At 45.5% G+C, this 23,130-nt stretch overlaps 1 protein-coding gene across 3 annotated transcripts in view; it reads left to right on the forward strand.

Annotated features, from left to right (window-relative positions):
- The first annotated feature begins 13,370 nt into the window (after positions 1-13,370).
- The window catches only part of RAD51 (RAD51 recombinase), a 39,969-nt gene continuing 30,209 nt past the window's right edge, over positions 13,371-23,130 (forward strand). For 2 of the 3 annotated variants that reach the window (XM_008016996.3, XM_073012058.1), the window contains exons 1-3: positions 13,739-13,992; positions 17,680-17,768; positions 20,167-20,304. In XM_008016996.3, coding sequence (XP_008015187.1) covers positions 17,682-17,768; positions 20,167-20,304 — 225 coding nt within the window. In that variant the 5' untranslated portion in view covers positions 13,739-13,992; positions 17,680-17,681. Of the gene's footprint in view, positions 13,458-13,738; positions 13,993-17,679; positions 17,769-20,166; positions 20,305-23,130 lie in introns of those variants that run through there. The other variant, XM_008016997.3, reaches the window with a different exon arrangement.

Raw genomic sequence — 23,130 nt, forward strand, 5'->3', positions numbered from 1 at the left:
TTCTAGATTCTGTAGGTGTGCTTCATTGTTTTTTACTCTTTTTTCTTTTGTCTCCTGTGACTGTGTTTGTTCGTTCCTTTCTTTCCTTTTTCTTTCTGTTTCTTTCCTTCTCTCTCTCTCTCTGCCTTTCTTTCTTTCATCTTTGTCTTTTTTTTTTTTTTTTTTTTTTTAAAGAGCCTCACTCTGTCACCCAAACTGGAGTGCAATGGAATAATCTCAGCTCACTGCAACCTCTGCCTCCTGAGTTCAAGGGATTCTTGTGCCTCATCCTCCTGAGTAGTTGGGACTACAGGTATGCGCCACCATGCCTGGCTAATTTTTGTATTTGTAGCAGAAACGGGGTTTTGCCATGTTGGCCAGGTCGGTCTTGAACTCCCAACCTCGGGTGATCCACCCACCTCAGCCTCCCAAAATGCTAGGATTATAGGCATGAAACACTGGACCTGGCCTGACTGTATATTTTCTTTTTTTTTTTTTTTTTTTTTGAGACGGAGTCTCGCTCTGTCGCCCAGGCTGGAGTGCAGTGGCCGGATCTCACCTCACTGCAAGCTCTGCCTCCCGGGTTCACGCCATTCTCCTGCCTCAGCCTCCCAAGTAGCTGGGACTACAGGCGCCCGCCACCTCGCCCGGCTAGTTTTTGGCATTTTTTAGTAGAGACGGGGTTTCACCATGTTAGCCAGGATGGTCTCGATCTCATGACCTTGTGATCCACCCGTCTCAGCCTCCCAAAGTGCTGGGATTACAGGCTTGAGCCGCCGCGCTCGGCCCTATGTATTTTCAAATAGCCTGTCTTCAAACTCACTAATTCTTTCTTCTGTTTGATCAATTCTGCTGTTAACATACTCTGATGCATTCTTCAGTACATCAACTACATTTTTCAACTCCAGTATTTCTGCTTGATTCTTTTAAATTATTTCAATATATTTGTTAAATATATCTGATAGGATTCTGAATTCCTTCTCAGTGTTATCTTGAATTTTATTGAGCTTTCTCAAAAGAGCTATTTTGAATTCTCTGTCTAAAAAGTCATATACCTCTGTTTCTCCAGGATTAGTCCTTGGTGTCTTATTCAGTTTGTTCAGTGAGGTTATGTTTTCGTGGATGGAACTGATATTTATGGATGTTTATCAGTGTTTGGGCATTGAAGGGTTAGATATTTATTGTAGTCTTCACAGTCTGGGCTTGTTTGTACCTGTCCTTCTTGTATTTTTAAATTTTATTTTATTTTTATTTTATTTATTTATTTATTTATTTATTTTTTATTATTATTATACTTTAAGTTCTAGGGTACATGTGCATAACATGCAGGTTTGTTACATATGTATACTTGTGCCATGTTGGTGTGCTGCACCCATCAACTCGTCAGCACCCATCAACTCGTCATTTATATCAGGTATAACTCCCAGTGCAATCCCTCCCCCCTCCCCCCTCCCCATGATAGGCCCCGGTGTGTGATGTTCCCCTTCCCGAGTCCAAGTGATCTCATTGTTCAGTTCCCACCTATGAGTGAGAACATGTGGTGTTTGGTTTTCTGTTCTTGTGATAATTTGCTAAGAATGATGGTTTCCAGCTGCATCCATGTCCCTACAAAGGACACAAACTCATCCTTTTTTATGGTTGCATAGTATTCCATGGTGTATATGTGCCACATTTTCTTAATCCAGTCTGTCACTGATGGACATTTGGGTTGATTCTAAGTCTTTGCTATTGTGAATAGTGCTGCAATAAACATACGTGTGCATGTGTCTTTATAGCAGCATGATTTATAATCCTTTGGGTATATACCCAGTAATGGGATGGCTGGGTCATATGGTACATCTAGTTCTAGATCTTTGAGGAATCGCCATACTGTTTTCCATAATGGTTGAACTAGTTTACCATCCCACCAACAGTGTAAAAGTGTTCCTATTTCTCCACAGCCTCTCCAGCACCTGTTGTTTCCTGACTTTTTAATGATCGCCATTCTAACTGGTGTGAGATGGTATCTCATTGTGGTTTTGATATGCATTTCTCTGATGGCCAGTGATGATGAGCATTTTTTCATGTGTCTGTTGGCTGTATGAATGTCTTCTTTTGAGAAATGTTTGTTCATATCCTTTGCCCACTTTTTGATGGGGTTGTTTGTTTTTTTCTTGTAAATTTGTTTGAGTTCCTTGTAGGTTCTGGATATTAGCCCTTTGTCAGATGAGTAGATTGCAAAAATTTTCTCCCATTCTGTAGGTTGCCTGTTCACTCTGATGGTAGTTTGTTTTGCTGTGCAGATCAGGCAAGAGAAAGAAATCAAGGGTGTTCAGTTAGGAAAAGAAGAAGTCAAATTGTCCCTCTTTGCAGATAACATGATTGTATATTTAGAAAACCCCATTGTCTCAGCCCAAAATCTCCTTAAGCTGATAAGCAACTTCAGCAGTCTCAGGATACAAAATTAATGTGCAAAAATCACAAGCATTCTTATACACCAGTAACAGACAAACAGAGAGTCAAATCATGAATGAACTTCCATTCACAATTGCTTCAAAGAGAATAAAATATCTAGGAATCCAACTTACAAGGGATGTAAAGGACCTCTTCAAGGAGAACTACAAACCGCTGCTCAGTGAAATAAAAGAGGACACAAACAAATGGAAGAACATTCCATGCTCATGGATAGGAAGAATCAATATCGTGAAAATGGCCATACTGCCCAAGGTTATTTATAGATTCAATGCCATCCCCATCAAGCTACCAATGAGTTTCTTCACAGAATTGGAAAAAACTGCTTTAAATTCATATGGAACCAAAAAAGAGCCCGCATCTCCAAGACAATCCTAAGTCAAAAGAACAAAGCTGGAGGCATCATGCTACCTGACTTCAAACTATACTACAAGGCTACAGTAACCAAAACAGCATGGTACTGGTACCAAAACAGAGCTATAGACCAATGGAACAGAACAGAGTCCTCAGAAATAATACCACACATCTACAGCCATCTGATCTTTGACAAACCTGAGAGAAACAAGAAATGGGGAAAGGATTCCCTATTTAATAAATGGTGCTGGGAAAATTGGCTAGCCATAAGTAGAAAGCTGAAACTGGATCCTTTCCTTACTCCTTATACGAAAATTAATTCAAGATGGATTAGAGACTTAAATGTTAGACCTAATACCATAAAAATCCTAGAAGAAAACCTAGGTAGTACCATTCAGGACATAGGCATGGGCAAAGACTTCATGTCTAAAACACCAAAAGCAACGGCAGCAAAAGCCAAAATTGACAAATGGGATCTAATTAAACTAAAGAGCTTCTGCACAGCAAAAGAAACTACCTTCTTGTATTTTAAAGGACTTGTGTGTTATGATCTAAGTCTTTGATCACTGTAGCTATATCAAGGGGCACCCCAAGCTCAGTAATGCTGTGGCTCTTGCAGACTATTAGAGATACCAACTTGGTGGTCCTGGGTAAGATCTGGGAGAATTCCCTGGATTACCAGGCAGAGACTCTTGTTCTCTTCCATCACTTTCCCAAACAAAGTCTCTGTCTCCCCGTGCTGAGTCGTCTGGGTCTGGGAAAGGGGTGACACAATCAGTCCTGTGACCACCACCACTGAGACTGCACTGGATCAGACCCGAAGCCAGTAGAGCACTGGGTTTCACCCAACGCCCATGGTGACCACTGCCTGGCTGCTGCCTATGTTCACTTAAGGCCTAAGGGTACTACAATCAGCAGGTGGTGAATCCAGCCAATCTTATGTCCTTCCCTTCAGGGCAGTGAGTTCCCCTTGGCCCCGGGTAGGTCCAAAGATGCCATCAAGGAGCCAGGGCCTCAAGTCAGGAATCTTACGACTCTACCTGGTACTGCATTGTACTGCAGCTAAGCTGGCACCTACGTTGCAAGATGAAGTTCTTCCCACTCTTCCCTCCTCTTTCCTCAAGCAGAAGAGTCTCTCCCCATGACCACTACTGCCTCAGTCCCATGGCAAGTACTGCCTGGCTACCATCAAAGTTCACTTAAGGGCCGGGCGCGGTGGCTCAAGCCTGTAATCCCAGCACTTTGGGAGGCCGAGACGGGCGGATCACGAGGTCAGGAGATCGAGACCATCCTGGCTAACACAGTGAAACCCCGTCTCTACTAAAAACACAAAAAATTAGCCGGGCGAGGTGGCGGGCGCCTGTAGTCCCCGCTACTCGGGAGGCTGAGGCAGGAGAATGGCGTGAACCCGGGAGGCGGAGCTTGCAGTGAGCTGAGATCCGGCCACTGCACTCCAGCCCGGGCAATAGAGCAAGACTCCGTCTCAAAAAAATAAATAAATAAATAAACAAAGTTCACTTAAGGCCCAAGGGCTCTTCAGTCAGGTCGTGGTGAATGCTGCCAGGCCTGGTTCTCTCCCTTTAGGGCAATGGATTCCTTTCTGGCCCAGAGTAGTTCCAGAAATGCTTTCCAGGGGCCGGGCGCGGTGGCTCACGCCTGTAATCCCAGCACTTTGGGAGGCTGAGGTGGGCAGATCACGAGGTCAGGAGATCGAGATCATCTTGGTTAACACGGTGAAACCCCATCTCCTACTAAAAATACAAAAAAATTAGCCAGGTGTGGTGGAGGGCGCCTGCAGTCCCAGCTACTCGGGAGGCTGAGGCAGGAGAATGGTGTGAACCCGGGAGGAGGAGCTTGCAGTGAGCCAAGATTGCGCCACTGCACTCCAGCCTGGTCGACAGAGTGAGACTCCGTCTCAATTAAAAAAAAAAAAAAAAAAAAAAAGAAAGAAATGCTTTCCAGGAGGCAAGGTCTGGAAATGGGGACCCTGGAAGGCTGCTTGTTGCTCTACCCCACTGTGACTCAGCTGGTACCCAAGCTGCAAGACAAAGTCCCCTTTATTCTTCCCTCTCCTTTCCTTAAGCAGGAGTCTCTACCCATAGCCACCACAGTTCGGAATGTGCTGGGTTACACCTGAAGCCAGCATGGCTCTGAGTCTTACCCAAGGCCTGCCGTGAGTACTGCCTGACTATTCAGGTCCCAGTGGCTCCTTAGTAAGCAAGTGATGAATCCCGCCAGGACTGGGTCCTTCTCTGCAAGGCAGCACGCTCCCTTCTAGCCCAGGATGTGTGTAGAAATGTCATCCAGCAGCAAGGGCCTGGAATGAGGCCTCAGGACTTTGCCTCGTGCTGGATTCCACCGTAGTTGAGCTGGTATCCAAGATGCAAGACAAAGTCCTCTTTACTCTTCCCTTTCCTCTCCTCAATCAGGAGGAAGGAGTCTCTCCTAGAGCTGTGAGCTGCACTGCCTGGGGTTCTGGGATATAAGTACTCCCTTGGCCACCCCAGCTGGTATCTCACTGGGTTCTGTGCACCCCAAAGTCCACTGGCTCTGAGCCAAGGACAGCACCAGGACTTGCCCAGGAATTGCAGTCCCTGTGGCCTACACTGCCTTTCAAGTTTACCTAGGCCTCCAAAGCACTTTAGCCTGTGGGGCTTGCCAGAACTCAGGTTCCAGCTGCTGGAATGGACAATTCCCCTCTGGCTAGAGTTGGTCTAAATGCTCCCTCTGGGTTACTGGCTGATGTCTGCCCTATGTTGCTTTCTGCTGTGCCAGGGCAGCACTGAGTTCAAATGCAGAGTCTCACAATCATTGTATTCTTCCTCCCCCAGGAGCAGATTCTCTCCTCACGCCAAGTGGCCACTACCAGGGGATGAAGAGGGATGATGTCAACAATTCAAGACTATATTTCTTTACCTCTTCAGTGCCTGTTTCCTTAACATGATAATAAAACCAGGTACTCGCAATCCCTCACCTGATTTTTGGTTCTTATGAAGGTGCTTTTTTAATGTAGCTGTTCAATTTGATATTTCTGTTGGAGGGATGATTGCTGGAGGCCTCTATTTAGCCATCTTGCCCTGCCTCCTTGCAACACATAAAATTATTTAAACACTTTTGTGCAACTGTAAGTTCAAATGTTTTGTAATTTTATTTATTTTATTTTGTTCTTTGAGATGAAGTCTCCCTCTGTTACCCAGGCTAGAGTGCAGTGGCGTGATCTTGGCTCACTGCAACCTCTGCCTCCTGGGTTCAAGCAATTCTCCTGCCTCATCCTCCCAAGTAGCTGGGATCACAGGTGCCCAGCCCCCCGTGCCTGGCTAGCTTTTGTACATTTATTAGAGCTGGGGTTTTGCCATGTTGCCCAGGCTGGTCTCGAACTCCTGACTTCAAGTAATCCACCTGCCTTAGCCTCCCAAAGTGCTGGGATTACAGGCATGAGCCACTGTACCCAGCCCAAATGGTTGTAATTTTAAACATTACTTATAGAAATTCTAAAATCTGTCAAACAGATTTAATAAGAAATTTGCAGCAGGGAGCAGTGACTCTTACCTGTAATCCCAGCACTTTGGGAAGTTGAGGCAGGTGGGTCACTTGAGCCCAGGAGTTCAAGATCAGTCTGGGAACATGGCAAAAACCCATCTCTACAAAAAATACAAGTTAGCTTGGCATGGTGGCATGTGCCTATGGTCCCAGCTACTGGAGAGGCTGAGGCAGGAAGATCACCTGAGCCCGGGGAAGTTGAAGCTGCAGTGAGCCGTGATGGCACCACTGCATTCCAGCCTGAGCAAAAGAGTGAGGCTCTGTCTCAATAATAATAATTATATATATATATAACTTGCAAGTACAAATTCTTATAAGTAGTCTCTTTTTGTCAACTGTAAGCATCATCAACTAGTGTGGTTTTCATGTCATCCCAAGATGCTTGTAGAGATCATGAGTGAACCAAATCCAGTTGCACTCCCAAGGAAACACTCATCAACATTTTATATAAATAAATTACTTGCTGGGACTCTGGTGTTAACATGTCTCATTCCCATCTTTTGCAAATGGGCAGGGTGAAAAAGAGCTCCCAGGGTACCAGGGGTAAAGCAGGACTTTCTATCCCAGGTTGGCTAGTTGGGGACAATCATTGTTTGGGACAATTGTTGTGTCCAAATTGGTCAGTGTGTCCAGTGATATGTCCAGAGTTGTTACCTTCTAGGTAATTAGTGAATCTGAGGTGATAATATGCCATGTTGTCTGGCTCATGTGGTTTATTTATTGAGTCTCTTCAAGTTTTTCAGCTGCTCCTCTATATTTCTCCTGTATTTGGACAATAATTGGCTGTTTGGATTGGAAATGTGCCCAAGGCCAGCCCTTGCTGAGGCAGGGGTGAAGATTTCCACTATCTTCTGCTAGGACTGGATTCCCACTGCCCCAGCAATGTCTCTACTTTGAGGAAGGTGGTGAGTCAACAACTCTCTCTGCCTTTCCTTTTGGCCTTTTAAGGCCTTTGCAGAGTTGGGATTGTTACGAAGCAAGGCAGCTTCACAGAGACAGCTAATCCTGTCACAAGTTTCTGGCATACTCTGTAGCAATGGATAGCCACTATTAACCTTTTTGAGCTTTATTTTCCTCATCTGTAAAACTAGAGTAGTACTTCCTCATAAGTTGTGAGCATTAAATGAGCTCATGCATATAAAATGTCAGCACAAAGTAAGTACTCAATAAATAGTAGCTATTACCTTCCTAAAAACATATATATTTTATTTATTTATTTATTTGAGACGTAGTCTTGCTCTGTTGCCCAGGCTGGAGTGCAGTGACGTGATCTCGGCCCACTACAAGCTCCGCCTCCCGGGTTCACGCCATTCTCCTGCCTCCGCCTCCCGAGTTGCTGGGACTACAGGCACATTTTTTGTACTTTTAGTATCGACGGGGTTTCTCTGTGTTAGCCAGGATGGTCTCAATCTGCTGACCTTGTGATCCGCCCGCCTCAGCCTCCCAAAGTGCTGGGATTACAGGAGTGAGCCGCTGTGCTCGGCCTATATTTTATTTTTAATTGACAATAATTATATGTATTTATGCGATACAATGTAATTTTAATTGTTTACATTGTGAAATTATTAAATCAAGCTAGTTAACAACTCTATCACCTCACGTACTTACCATTTTTTGTGGTGAAAACATTTAAAATCTATCATGTATATATGTTTAACACGGGTATTTTTCCAAGGTTCAGCTGGGCTTAGTTTTCCTGGGAAAACTGGATTACAGTACTTATAAGTTTAATGGATGTGAAATTGATTGAATTTTAAGAAATCATAGCAAACTATATTCGGTTGAACCTTGCAGAAATATACTTGTAGAAAGATGATCATTTATTTACAATGCATGTCTGCTACTCGAGGACTCTCATTTTGTAAGGATACTAGGGGAGTTGAATTAGTAAGGAGCAGATTAGATCACTTGATACATATCACCTTATATATACATACATATATATGTATGTGTGTGTGTATGTGTGTATATTATATATATATATATATATTTTTTTTTTTTTTTTTTTTGAGACAAAGTTTCACTCTTTCACCCAGACTGGAGTGCAGTGGTGCAAGGTGCAATCATAGCTCACTGTAGCCTTGAACTCCTGGGCTCAAGCAATCCTCTCTCTTCAGCTTCCCAGATAGCTAGGACTACAAGCATTCATCACCACACCTGGCTAATTAAAAAAAAAATTTTTTTTTGGCCAGGTGTGATGGCTCACGCCTGTAATTCCAGCACTTTGGGAGGCCAAGGCGGGCAGATCACGAGCTCTGGAATTCAAGACCAGCCTGATCAACATGGTGAAACCCCGTCTCTATTAAAAATACAAAAATGAGCCAGGCGTGGTGGCGGGCGCCTGTAGTCCCAGCTACTTGGGAGGTTGAGGCAAGAGTATCGCTTGAACCTGGGAGGTAGAGGTTGCAGTAAGCCCAGATCACACCACTGTACTTCAGCCTGGTGACAGAGAGAGACTCCGTCTCAAAAAAAAAAAAAAGGCAATTTTTTGTAGAGTTGGGGGTCTCACTATGTTGCCCAGACTAGTCTCTAACTCCTGGCCTCAAATGGTCCTCTCACCTCAGACTCTCAATGCAGTAGGATTACAAGTGTGAGCCACCATACTCCAAAATTTTTCAATTAACATTATTTATAAATATTCTCATAGATTGCCAATTTAGCTATTAGAGAGAAATCTAGTTTGCCTTATTTCCAAGTTCTCAGTGGGTTGTTTTGGAGGAAGGGAACAGAAACTACTCAAACCAGTTTAATCAATAAAAATGGAAGGGAGATTTATTGAAATGTAGGGATATCTCATAACTCAAGAGCATTCATACTTAAGAGTTCAATTTCTTTTTTTTTTTTTTTTTAAAGTCAAAAGAACCCAAGAGCAGGAGGAGTAAGTACTGCTAGGCTTCTGAGAAACTGGAAAGGCAATCTGGAAAGGAGTCAGAATTCAAATGGTCCATTTATCTTTGACTCTCTCCTTAGTATCTCAATTTCTTTCTTTCTTTCTTTTTTTTTTTTGAGACAGAGTCTTGCTCTGTCGTCCAGGCTGGAGTGCAGTGGCATGATCTCAGCTCACTGCAACCTCTGCCTCCCGGGTTCAAGCGATTCTCCTGCCTCGGCCTCCTGAGTAGCTGGGATTACAGGCATGTGCCACCACACCCAGCTAATTTTTGTATTTTTAGTAGAGATGGGGTTTCACCATGTTGGCTAGGCTGGTCTCGAACTCCTCCTGACCTCAGGTGATCCACCTGCCTTGGTCTCCCAGAGAGCTGGGATTACAGGCTTGAGCCATCGCGCCTGATATCAATTTCTTAATCTTTCTGCAGATGTGCTTTCTCTGATTTGACACATCTATCTGTGTACTTTGCTCCATAAATTCCTGAGGTCAGACTTGAATATAAAACCCAAGTCCAATTTTCCAGGAGTAGGAAAATGATTGGCTGATTTGGGGTCAGATGAACACTGCTGGTACAACCAGTGGTCAGAAAGGTAAAAGTCATGTGACTACAGTCAGCTAGGAGGAGGGCTGTAGGTTTGCAGATGCTCTAAAGGCGTGGGAAGAACTGGAGGCAAAGGTGTGTAACTTTGATATGGAAGAAAGTTCACTATTATCACAGGTACTATCTATAATCACTAAGTTAGGTTGTTTCTACATCCAGAAAGCTGCCTGAGTCTGTTCTCTCTGTCATTCCTCTAATTCAGAGGACCCCAATGCCCCATCGTAGACCTGTGGCGTTAGGAACTGGGCTGAACAGCAGGAGGTGAGCAGCTGGCAAGCAAGCATTACTACCTGAGCTCTGCCTCCTATCAGATCAGGGAGAGCATTAGATTCTCACAGGAACTCAAACCCTATTTTTTTTTTTTTGAGACTGTGTCTCGCTCTGTCGCCCAGGCTGGAGTGCAGTGGCCGGATCTCAGCTTGCTGCAAGCTCCGCCTCCTAGGTTTATGCCATTCTCCTGCCTCAGCCTCCCAAGTAGCTGGGACTACAGGCGCCCACCTCGCCCGGCTATTTTGTATTTTTTAGTAGAGACGGGGTTTCACGGGGTTAGCCAGGATGGTGTCGATCTGCTGACCTCGTGATCCGCCCGCCTCGGCCTCCCAAAGTGTTGGGATTACAGGCTTGAGCCACCGCGCCCGGCCACAAACCCTATTTTGAACTGCACCTGTGAGGAATCTAGATTGCACACTCCTTATGGGAATCTAACTGATGATCTTGAGGTACAACAGTTTCATTCCAAAACCATTCTTTGCCTCATGCCCACCCCCCCGAGCCCTGTAGAAAACTGTCTTTGATAAAACAGGTCCCTGGTGCCAAAAAGGTAGAATTGGAATCTAATTTAAATCTTCATCTCTTGCCTGAAATATTGCAAGAACTTCCTTTTTGCTGTCTTCACTTTCACTCTCCTGAAATCTATTCTTCGATGCCACAAGGTAATAGTGTGAGGATTAAATAAAAACTTTGTCAACTTTAAAGCACTCCACATATATAAAGTAGTAATAAGGCCGTTGCAATGGCTCATATCTGTAATTCCAACACTTTGGGAGGCCAAGGTGGGAGGATCACTTGAGGCCAGGAGTTCAAGGCCAACTTGAACAGAGCGAGACGCTGTCTCAAAAATTAAAAAAAGCCAGGCATGATGGTTCACACCTATAATTCCAGCACTTTGGGAGGCCAAGGCAGGTGGATCGCCTGAGGTCAGGAGTTTGAGACCAGCCTGGCCAACATGGTGAAACCCTGTCTTTACTAGAAATACAAAAAATTAGCTGGGTGTGGTGGCGAGTGCCTGTAATCCCAGTTACTTGGGAGGCTGAGGCATGGAGACTCACTTGAATCTGGGAGGTGGCGGTTGCAGTGAGCTGAGATCGCATCCCTGCACTCCAGCCTGGGTAACAGAGTGAGACTCCATCTAAAAAAAATCATCATAATAATAAATTAGTAATAGTGGAGGGGAAATAGATCTAACCAAATGACTTGTCTTCTTAAAAACTTTCGGCCGGGCCGGGCGCGGTGGCTCAAGCCTGTAATCCCAGCACTTTGGGAGGCCGAGACGGGCGGATCACGAGGTCAGGAGATCAAGACCATCCTGGCTAACACGGTGAAACCCCGTCTCTACTAAACAATAGAAAATATTAGCCGGGCGTGGTGGCGGGCGCCTGTAGTCCCAGCTACTCGGGAGGCTGAGGCAGGAGAATGGCGTGAACCCGGGAGGCGGAGCTTGCAGTGAGCTGAGATCCGGCCACTGCACTCCAGCCTGGGCCACAGAGCGAGACTCCGTCTCAAAAAAAAAAAAAAAAAAAGAAAAAAAAGAAAAAAAAAAAAAAAAAAAAAAAGAAAAAAAAACTTTCGGCCGGGCGCGGTGGCTCAAGCCTGTAATCCCAGCACTTTGGGAGGCCGAGACGGGCGGATCACGAGGTCAGGAGATCGAGACCATCCTGGCTAACACGGTGAAACCCCGTCTCTACTAAAAAGTACAAAAAAACTAGCCGGGCGAGATGGCGGGCGCCTGTAGTCCCAGCTACTCGGGAGGCTGAGGCAGGAGAATGGCGTAAACCCGGGAGGCGGAGCTTGCAGTGAGCTGAGATCCGGCCACTGCACTCCAGCCTGGGCGACAGAGCAAGACTCCGTCTCAAAAAAAAAAAAAACAAAAAAAAAACAAAAAACTTTCAGTGATTTATTCAGTACCTAGAGAACAAAGCTCTTTATATATGTATTTTTTCAGACGGAGTCTTGCTCTGTTGCCCAGGCTGGAGTGCAGTGGGGTGATCTCGGCTCACTGCAACCTCTACCTCCCAGGTTCGAGCAATTCTCTGCCTCAGCCTCCCAAGTAGCTGGGATTACTTGCATGAGTCACCACGCCCAGCTACTTTTTGTAGTTTTAGTAGAGATGGGGTTTTGCCATCTTGGTCAGGCTGGTCTTGAACTGACCACGTGATCCACCCACCTTGGCTTCCCAAAGTGCTGGGATTACAGGCTTGAGCCACCGCGCCTGGCCTCTCCTTACATGTTTTGTTGTTGCTGCTTGCTTTTTGGGACAAGGTCTCACTCTGTAGCCCAGGTTGGAGTGCAGTGTCCCATCATAGCTCACTGCAGCCTTGATGTCCTGAGCTCAAGCAATCCTCCCACCTCAGCTTCCGGGATAGCTGAGACCACAGGCACAAGCCACCATGCCCAGCTTATTCTTTTTGGAGATATGGGGTCCCACTATGTTGCCCAGGCTGGCCTCCAACTCCTGAGCTCAAGCGATCCTCCCCTGCCTTGGCTTCCCAAAGTGCTGGGATTACAGGCGTGAGCCACTGTGCAGGCCTTATATGATCTTAAGCCTCTTCATATCCTGAACTAAATGTAACTTTCCAGTTTCGGCACTTGTTCTGGCACTTTTCCTCCCTCGCTAGATAATACTAATCTTTAATCATGTAGTTCGTTTCCATGCCCATACTACCCTATCTGCTTATAGTGTCTTCCACTTCGCCCAAGAAATCCTACTCAGCTAGCTTGTGTTGTTTTGAGACACTCTCGTTCTGTCGCCCAGCTGGAATACAGTGGCGACATCTCGGTTCGCTGCAACCTCCTCCTCCCGGGTTCAAGCGATTCTCGGCCCTGCTCAGTCTTTAAAACCGGAATCACGGGTCAAAACTTTCTGGTAAACCACGAGACCGTTTAGGTTATGAAATTCAATGCCCCCTTCCTCTGAAGTCCTGCAGATCTCCAGTAAAGCACCACAGATTGACGAATATTCCAGCCATTTCCCTCTCCCCTCCGATAGCTCCATTTCCCACTTCTATCCATCTTCTCGAGCTTCCTCAGCTCCTCCACCTCCATGAGGCCTGGAAAGCACCTGCTTTCAGGAATGTGAGTCGGAGGCTCAGAGCGACCAGCGCCAAAAGCTGACGTTCAGATACTGCTGAAACAAACCACAAGAGTGCCAAGGCTCCAGGTAATAGTCCGGCTCCAGGTAATAGTCCAGCTGGGCTGACGGTGGGAACTCGCGGGCCCGGCGGCGGTGCATGCCGGGAGATGCAGTCCCGGGCCGACGCATTACCTCTTGGGAGTTGTAGTCTTCGATCTGGTAAACAGAAGACAGCAACTCCGATGTCTTCCCCCACCGTCCCCCGAAAACCCTCACCCCACCCGCGAGGGACTAGGGTAAGAGTAGGGGCGTTGTCGTGGTTGGCCTAGAACTCCTAGGCTCAGACGATCCTCTCGCCTCGGCCTCCCGAGTTAGCTGGGACTACGCGCGTGAGCCACCGCGCCCGGCATAAAGTCTGAATTAGTCCTTAAGCAAAAAGGGAAGAGGGCAGTCCGTAACCTCGCGCAGGCCAGTCTTGGGCTAGCGCTCAGGGCGGAAGGGGCAAGAAGGCGGGTCCGGGAGGCGGGGATACGTTACGCCGACGCGGGCGTGACGCTGGGCGAGAGGGTTTGGCGCGAATTCTGAAAGCCGCCGGCGGAGCGCGCCCAGCGACCAGAGACAGAGCCTTAAGGAGAGCGCGGCGCTTCCCGAGGCGTGCAGCTGGGAGCTGAAACTCGTCTGGGTTGTGCGCAGAAGGCTGGGGCAAGCGAGTAGACTTGAAGTGGGGCGTAAGCCAGGGGCGTTGGGGTCCGCGCGGGTCAGGCGCGTGTCTCCCCCGCGGGGTGAAGTCGGGGCGCGCGGCCCGTTGGAAAGAGCAGCGCTGAGGGCAAGGTGAGTGTGTGAGGCGCAGGCTGGGCCCTCTATAGCCGCGGCTCGTCGTCGCCCACCTGGGTCCTGGCCGGTCCAATGCTCAGGGGCAGGTGGGGTCGCCGCGCGCAGTGTGAAACCCGGACGTGGCAGGGCGTGTCTGCGTCCGACCGACCCTCAGTTGCTGGGGCGAAAACACAGGTGGACCCCAGTCTTTAGAACTAGGGGAGAAACATTAGAGCCTTCATAGCCAACACCCGTTTTATGAGTTTGAGCGAGGAGTCCGAGATCAGAGCGGTGTAGCCACAGCTGTTTAATATCACAGCCAGGGCTTCCGGATTCCTGGTCTGTCTTTCCGTTACGCCGTGCTTAGTAAGTACCAACCTGCAATTGCCAAAACAGTATTTTCGTCATGTAATGCGGAAAACCATTCGCATGATGCCTAGAGAATGATCTGAAGTGAGGCTTGGTTTTCTTAAAACCTTTTTTTTTTTTTTTTTTTGGAGATGAAGTCTCGCTCTTTAGCCCAGGCTGCAGTGTAGTAGCGCGATCTCGGCTCACTGCAACCTCCGCCTCCCGGGTTCAAGCAATTCTGCTACCTCAGCCTCCCGAGGAGCTGGGATTACAGGCTCCCGCCACCACGACTGGCTGATTTTTGTATTTTTAGTAGAGACAGGGTTTCACCATGCTGGTCAGGCTGGTCTCGAACTCCTGACCTCAGGTTATCCACCCGCCTCCACCTCCCAAAGTTCTGGGATTACAGGCGTGAGCCGCCGCGCCTGGCCCGTTTTTTTGTTTTTTTTTTTTTTAAACTTCTAAAGTGATATGTAATATACATGTAGAAAAATGCACATTCACAACTGTATACAACTCCGTGAATTGTTACAAAATATACTGGCCGGGTGTTGTGTCTCAAGTCTGTAGTCCCAGCACTTTAGGAGGTGGAGGCGGGAGGACGATTGAGCCTAAGAATTCGAGAACAGCCTGGTCAAGATAGACCAGTATCTCTACAAATAGAAAAAATTAGCCAGGCTTGGTGGCTTGCACCTGTAGGCCCAGCTATTCAGGAGGCTGAGAAGGGAGGATCTAGCCTGGGAGGTATAAGCTGCAGTGAACCGTGATCAGGCCACTGCACTCCAACCTGGGCGATAGAGCAAGACAAAATGAATGTACACCTACGTAATCACCACTTAATAGAATGGTCCCCAGAAGCCTTCCTTATGTAGTATTTAATATTTTCCCCTTTTTACAGTGGTAACTGGTATACTGGTTTCTAATGCGATTAACTAATGTTGTTCGTTTTTGAATTTTATATAAAAATACATCAGGAGTGTTGAGTGTTTCGTTGTTTCACATGCTTGACAACACGATTTTCAGCCTTTCATATTTTAACTATTCTGGCCGGGCGCGGTGGCTCACGCCTGTAATCCCAGCACTTTGGGAGGCTGAGACGGGCGGATCACGAGGTCAGGAGATCGAGACCATCCTGGCTAACATGGTGAAACCCCGTCTCTACTAAAAATACAAAAAAAATTAGCCGGGCATGGTGGCGGGCGCCTGTATTCCCAGCTACTGGGGAGCCTGAGGCAGGAGAATTGCAGTGAACCGAGATGCAAAGAGCCAGGAGGCGGAGCTTGCAGTGAGCTGAGATGGCGCCCCTGCACTCCAGCCTGGGCGACAGAGCAAGACTCCGTCTCAAAAAAAATAAAATAAATTTTTTTTTTACTATTCTGCTGGTTACACAGTAATGTCTCAATGTTATTTTAATTTTCCTGATTACTAATGAGGTTGGGTATTTGTTCATATGTTTTTCCCATTTGGATATCTTCTGTGATGTACTTGTTCAAATCTTTCGTCTATTTTTCTACTTTTTCTTACTGATGTGAAGCTCTTTTTTTTTTTTTTTTTTTTTTAAGACGGAGTCTCACTCTGTTGTCACTCTGAGTCTCACTCTGTTGCGCAGGCTGGAGTGCAGTGGCCGGATCTCAGCTCACTGCAAGCTCCGCCTCCCGGGTTCGCGCCATTCTCCTACCTCAGCCTCCTGAGTAGCTGGGACAGGCGCCCGCCACCATGCCCAGCTAGTTTTTTGTATTTTTTTAGTAGAGACAGGGTGTCACCGTGTTAGCCAGGATGGTCTCGATCTCCTGACCTCGTGATCCACCCGTCTTGGCCTCCCTAAGTGCTGGGATTACAGGCTTGAGCCACCGCGCCGGGCCGAAGTTCTTTATATTCTGGTTATCAGCCCTCAGTTATGTTTGTGCTAAATGTTTTCACCTCTACTGTGGTTTGACTTGTCATTCTCTTAGTGGTGTCCTTTGATGAATAGAAGTGCTGAATTTATTTTTTTATTTTTTATTTTATTTATTTATTTTTCCTTTTGAGACAGAGAGTCACTCTTGTTGCCCAAGCTGGAGTGCAATGGCGCGATCTTGGCTGACCACAACCTCCACCTCCCGGGTTCAAGCAATTCTCCTACCTCAGCCTCCTGAGTAGCTGGGATTACAGGCATGTGCCACCACGCCCGGCTAATTTTGTATTTTTCTTTAGTAGAGACAGGGTTTCTCCATGTTGGTCAGGCTGGTCTCGAACTCCTGAACTCAGGTGATCTGCCCGTCTCAGCCTCCCAAAGTGCTGGGGTTACAGGCCTGAGCCATGGTGCCTGGCCGAAGTGCTGAATTTAAATGTAGTTCAGCTTTCAGTCTTTTCCTTTTTGGCTAGTGCATTATGTATCGTTTCAAGAAATCTTTTTATATCCCAAGGTTGTGAAAATAATAAGTTTTACTTTGTTTTTGACAGATGATTGTACATATTTATCAGATACAAGCTAATATTTCAGTACATATATATATTGAATAATGAATGATCAAATCAGGGTAATCAGCATATCCATCAATTCAGTTCAAACACTTGTCATTTCTCTTTGTGGTGAGAGCATTCAAAATACTCTCTTCTGGCTATTTTGAAGTACTCGTTACATTAGTGTTTACTGTAGTCACCCTACTATGAAATAGAACCCTAGAACTTATTCCTCCTATCTAACTGAAACTTTGTGCCTGTTGATCAACCTCTCTCCTTCCCGCGCCCTGCAACGGCTGCATTCTCCTCAGTCTCTGGTTACCACTCTTCTATTTGTTCCTTGTATGAGAGGAACTTTTTATTTTTGAGACGCAGTCTTGCTCTGTCATGAGGCTGGAGTATAGTGGCGTGATCTCAGCTCACTGCAATCTCTGCCTTCCAGGTTCAAGCGATTCTCCTGCCGCAGCCTCCTGAGTAGCTGGGATTACAGGCGTGTGCCACCACACCCTGCTAATATTTGTAGTTTTAGTAGAGACAGGGTTTCACATGTTGGCCGGGATGGTCTCAATATCCTGACCTCGTGATCTACCCACCTAGGCCTCCTAAAGTGCTGGGATTACAGGCATGAGCCTCTGCACCCTGCCAAGATCAACTTTTTTAGAATCTACATGTGAGTGAGATCACACAGTATTTGTTTGCAAACACATTCATAATGTATAATGGGGTATATAAAAATAAATAAAACTTGGCCCCTACTCTGAAGGAATATAAAGCAGGAGAACAGAGAGACACAATAAGAGAATGGCCTTGGCTCTTCCTAAAGTCTTTTTGATACAACTAGCTAGATAGAAGATAGGGAGAGAGATGCACCTTATTTCTCTAGTGTTTATACTGATAGGCATTTATATTTTTCAGTAATGGCAATGCAGATGCAGCTTGAAGCAAATGCAGATACTTCAGTGGAAGAAGAAAGCTTTGGCCCACAACCCATTTCACGGTTAGAGGTATGTGCTTAGTTGCTAATTTTGGAATTATATACTAGATTCTTCTACCTAGTGGAAGGTATAACCTTTACGTAAACTGTAGGTTTACTACCAAGGTCAAGACCCAAGACTTTTCAGAAGTGTTGTCAATAATCCTGTGGAAAGGCTGCAGATTGTTGCTAAATAAGTCTGGCAGGGCGTCTTCCTTTGTCAACCATTCTCTTCCTACTTTATCATTTTTATTTCTGAGAGCTGGACTGTCAGAAACTGAGGCCTAGGATCCCATGGTGGAATGTCTGTGCTGTGCTTTTTTTTGTTTGTTTTGAGATGGGGTTTCGCTCTTGTTGCCTAGGCTGGAGTACAGAGGCGCAATCTCAGCCCACCACAACCTCTGCCTCCCGGGTTCAAGCGATTCTCCTGCCTCAGCCTCCCAAGTAGCTGGAAGTACAGGCATGTGCTACCACGCCCAGCTAATTTTATATATGTGTGTGTGTATATATATATATTTGTTTGTTTGTTTGTTTGTTTTGGAAATGGAGTCTCGCTCTGTCGCCCAGGCTGGAGTGCAGTGGCTGGATCTCCGCTCACTGCAAGCTCCGCCTCCCAGGTTTACGCCATTCTCCTGCCTCAGCCTCCCGAGTAGCTGGGACTACAGGCGCCCGCCACCTTACCCGGCTAGTTTTTTTGTATTTTGTAGTAGAGACAGGGTTTCTCTATGTTGGTCAGGCTAGTCTCGAACTCCCAACCTCAGGTGATCCGCCCGCCTTGGACTCCCAAAGTGCTAGGATTACAGGCATGAGCCACCGTGCCCGGCCTGTGCTGTTTTTTGTTTTGTTTTTAAGAAATGGGTCTTACTGTGTTGACCAGGTTGGTCTTGAACTCCTGGCCTCAAGCAATCCACCTGCCTCAGCGTCCCAAACTGCTAGGATTACAGTCATGAGCCACCACGCCCAGCCAAAGCATCCTGTGCTGTTTGCACTAAGTATGAAAGTGCCGTTCTGGGAATTATAGTGGCTTGGACCAGTTATGCAAGGAAGACAGGGAAGCACCTTCTCTTTACTGACCTAGCTTTGTGCTGTCAGCTGTCATTGGCAGAGAGAAGGCTCTGGTGGTGTTATGGTATAAGAGATAAGCTCCAATTCAGGATTCTGCACAAGAACATTAAGCACCAGAGCTGAGGCCTTACACTATTTCTGCCTATTGTATAGAGACTGCCGTGTGAGTGCAGCTGATTGGGGCTGAGATAAGTAGGGGGAAAGCAGAGAAAGACTTGATTCTTCTGTCTCTTTTTTCAAATTTCCCATCTCCGACTAATCTTCAAGACTCTAGGAGTGCAAAAAGCTTATTTAAAAAAGACTCTAGAAGTTACTTAAATGGATTTGTGATAAACATTTTAAAATTCAAAATCATAACTTCTGATGCCATGAGCATCCTTATACTCATACATGCATATTGCTTATTGCTTAAATATTAACAGCAGACATGGCTTATGTTGGCAAACTAATCTCTCCCCTCTTCTAAATTCTCCCAACCCCTGAATACACTCACATTCACCTACTAATTCATGTTTTCCCAGAAGTCATGGTTTTGGTGGCTAATGAAACCAAAGCTGACTTGAATATAGGAAGAAAGAGGTGGATTTGGGTGGTTTAAGAAGAGATATAAAAGTCCCTGACAAAAAGTAGTTTTCCTCACTGTTAATGTCAGTTGTTAGAGCAGAGCTTTCCGGTCATTGTTCAACAAAAAGGTATTGATAGGCCAAGATAGCGCTCTTTTCATTCTGAGCAGCCTTATCTGTTTACCCTACCATAGTGTAAAAATATCAGTTTTTATGTACTTGATGTGGAAAGTGCTGAGCAACACTGTCTTAAAGTGATCTTGTAGGGCCCACGGAGATCATTTAGGGTCACAAAACAAAAGTTGGGAGTTACTTTTTAATTCCATTTGCTAATAAGAGTTCTTTTTAATATACATGGCATAGTGCTAGTTTAAAATTATTGATTTTGATAATGAAAAGGTTGTTAATTTGTTATTAAGTACCTCATATATAGGGCTCATTTTTCAGCTTTTGCATATAATCCAGTAGACTCTCTATATCCCTGGATTCTGCATCAGCAAATTCAACAAACTACATATCAAAAATTCAATCAACTACATATTAAAAAAAAAGTATACAGGAGGATATACAGAGGTTATATGCAGGTAATATGCCATTTTATATAACGGACTTGAGCATTCTTGGATTTTGTTATCTGCTGGGGATCCTGGAACCAACTTCCCATCTCCCCACCCCAGGATTTCAAGGGACAGTTGTATTACAAGTCTTCAAGCACCTCTGTGGAGTATGTAGGACATATATCATCTGTGTTAGATTAGAGAACTAAAGCTTAAATTTATCCATGGTTTTCTTCATTTGCAGCAGTGTGGCATAAATGCCAATGATGTGAAGAAATTGGAAGAAGCTGGATTCCATACTGTGGAGGCTGTTGCCTATGCACCAAAGAAGGAGCTAATAAATATTAAGGGAATTAGTGAAGCCAAAGCTGATAAAATTCTGGTAAGTACTGCTTACTTGACCTAGGGAGGCATTAGTGGGACTAGTACAAAAGGTAATGTAGTGAAAGACTTCTTCCTTCCATCTCTCATTCTTCTGTCATCTCGTTCTCCTTTCCAGGGGTGACTGTTACCTGTTTCTTTTTTTTTTTTGGAGACAGGTTCTTGCTCTGTCACACAGGCTGGAGTGCAGTGGTGCCATCTCAGCTCACTGCAGCCTTCGCCTCCTAAGCTCAAGCGATTCTTCCACCTCAGTCTCCCAAGTAGCTGGGACTACAGGCACATGCCACCATGCTGGGGTAGTCTCGAAGTGCTGGGATTGCAGGTGTGAGCTACTGTGCCTGGCCTATTTATTTTTCTAGATTCATATAGTTCTTTAACATCCATACTTCCCCATGGTTACATTTTGTTTTATGAACCTATTCCTTCAGTATTTATATAGTTACACAGTTTTATTGCCTTTACCCTTGAAGTTTTATATAGTATAGAGCAGATTTTTTTTTTTTTTTTTTTTTTTTTGAGACAGAGTCTAACTCTATTGCCAGGCTGGAGTGCAGTAGTGCAATCTCGGCTCACTGCAACCTCCGCCTCGCAGGTTCAAGCGATTCTCCTGCCTCAGCTTCCCCAGTAGCTGGGACTACAGGTACGTGCCACCACGCCCAGCTTATTTTTGTATTTTTGGTAGAGACAGGGTTTCACCATGTTGGCCAGGATGGGCTTGATCTCCTGACCTTGTGATCCACCCACCTCAGCCTCCTAAAGTGCTGAGCCACCATGCCCTGCTGCAAATATTTATTTATAAAATTGTATTTTCACGTATCGATTACTGTTAGCGTTAGATAAATTTATTGGATTACTCAAATAAATGAATATTTGTTGAAGTGGTTGCTTAATTGGAAATAAGAAAGAGTTCTGAGTCCTTAACAGTACTTTCGTTAAAAGATTTTCATATTGACTAAGCCAGTAGGGGTCCCTAAAGTCTTTCTGTTTTCACTTTTTGGGCATCAGTTTTTGTGAATGAACAAACGCTGACAGGATCTTTACTTTTTGCCTTGTGAGATCTTGGTTTCAGAAATCAAGTCACTTCTCTGCTTCTATGAACACAAAAATGCAAACCTAGAATACATGATTTGAGATGCAAAATGGTATAGACATATGTGTCTTAACTTTTCAATATTTTATGTTCTTAGTTTCTGGCCAGTAAAGATTATGATTGTATTGTTTGTTTTCCTTTTTTTTTTTGAGGCAGAGTCTCGCTGTGTCACCCAGGCTGGAGCACAGTGGTACAATCTTGGCTTGGCTCACTGCAACCTCTGCTTCCCAGGTTCAAGTGATTCTGCTGCCTCAACCTCCCAAGTAGCTGGGATTACAGGCGCCCACCACCTTTGGTTACTTTTTGTATTTTCAGTTGAGACGGGGTTTCACCATGTTGCCCAGGCTGGTCTCAAACTCCTGGCCTCAAGCAATCCACCTGCTTCAGCCTCCCAAAGTGCTGAAATTACAGGCACGAGCCACTGTGCCCACCTTTTTATAAAAAAAAAAGAGAGAGAGACAGACTCTCACTCTGTTGCCCATGCTGGAGTGCAATGGCATGATCATAGCTCACTGCAGCTTCAAACTCTTGGGCTCAAGGAATTCTCCTCAGCCTCCTGAGTAGCTGGGACTACAGGCACGTGCCACTAACCTGGCCATTTCTACCAATTTCGTCTTTGCTAATACCTTCTCTTTCTGTTTTTCACCAAAGGAAGTAGTCTGTATTCCTTGAGCTCCCACGGCTCTTTTGTTAGTACTTCTTATATTACCCATCACATCTACTTGTACTATAGTTATTTTGTATAGTGTATCTTCCTGATTAAATTATAAGCTATGTGGAGGCAAGAATCTGCTCTTCTTTTTCTCCATATCCTTCAGAGTCTCTGGGACTATGTTTCATACAGAGTAAGTGTCTAGTATATGTTTGTTGCACAGAATTGACAGTGAGTATATGAATTGGTCAGGCTGGTCTCAAAATCCTGGCCTCAGGTAATCCGCCCACTTCAGTCTCCCAAAGTGCTGGGATTACAGGCGTGAGCCAATGCACCTAGCCCTGCAATAAATTTTTAAATGAAATATTAAATATATAGAAAAGTTTAGAAAATAAACTTTCATTGATTTTTTTCAACTATTTGTTGATTTTTTTTTTCCTTCATGGGAAATTTTAAAATTATAAAAGTTTAATCTTTTTACTTTCCATGGGTCTGTTTAGATTTTCTCTTTTTTTTTTCTTTTTTTTTTTTTTTTTTTTTGTTGAGACGGAGTCTCACTTTGTCTCCCAGGCTGGAGTGCAGTGGCCAGATCTCAGCTCACTGCAAGCTCCGCCTCTCAGGTTTACGCCATTCTCCTGCCTCAGCCTCCCAAGTAGCTGGGACTACAGGCGCCCGACACTTCGCCCGGCTAGGTTTTTGTATTTTTTAGTAGAGACGGGGTTTCACCGTGTTAGCCAGGATGGTCTCGATCTCCTGACCTTGTGATCCGCCCGTCTTGGCCTCCCAAAGTGCTGGGATTACAGGCTTGAGCCACCACGCCCGGCCTCTTTTTTTTTTGTTTGTTTTTTGAGACGGAGTCTTGCTCTGTCGCCCAGGCTGGAGTGCAGGGGCGCGATCTCGGCTCACTACAAGCTCCACCTCCCAGGTTCACGCCATTCTCCTGCCTCAGCCTCCCAAGTAGCTGGGACTACAGGTGCCTGCCACTATGCCTGGCTAATTTTTTGTAGTTTTAGTAGAGACGGGGTTTCACCGTGTTAGCCAGTATGGTCTCGATCTCCTGACCTGGTGATCTGCCCGACTCGGCC

This window comes from Chlorocebus sabaeus, chromosome 26 (genome assembly GCF_047675955.1).
Source record: "Chlorocebus sabaeus isolate Y175 chromosome 26, mChlSab1.0.hap1, whole genome shotgun sequence".
NCBI classification, from domain to species: Eukaryota; Metazoa; Chordata; class Mammalia; order Primates; family Cercopithecidae; genus Chlorocebus; species Chlorocebus sabaeus.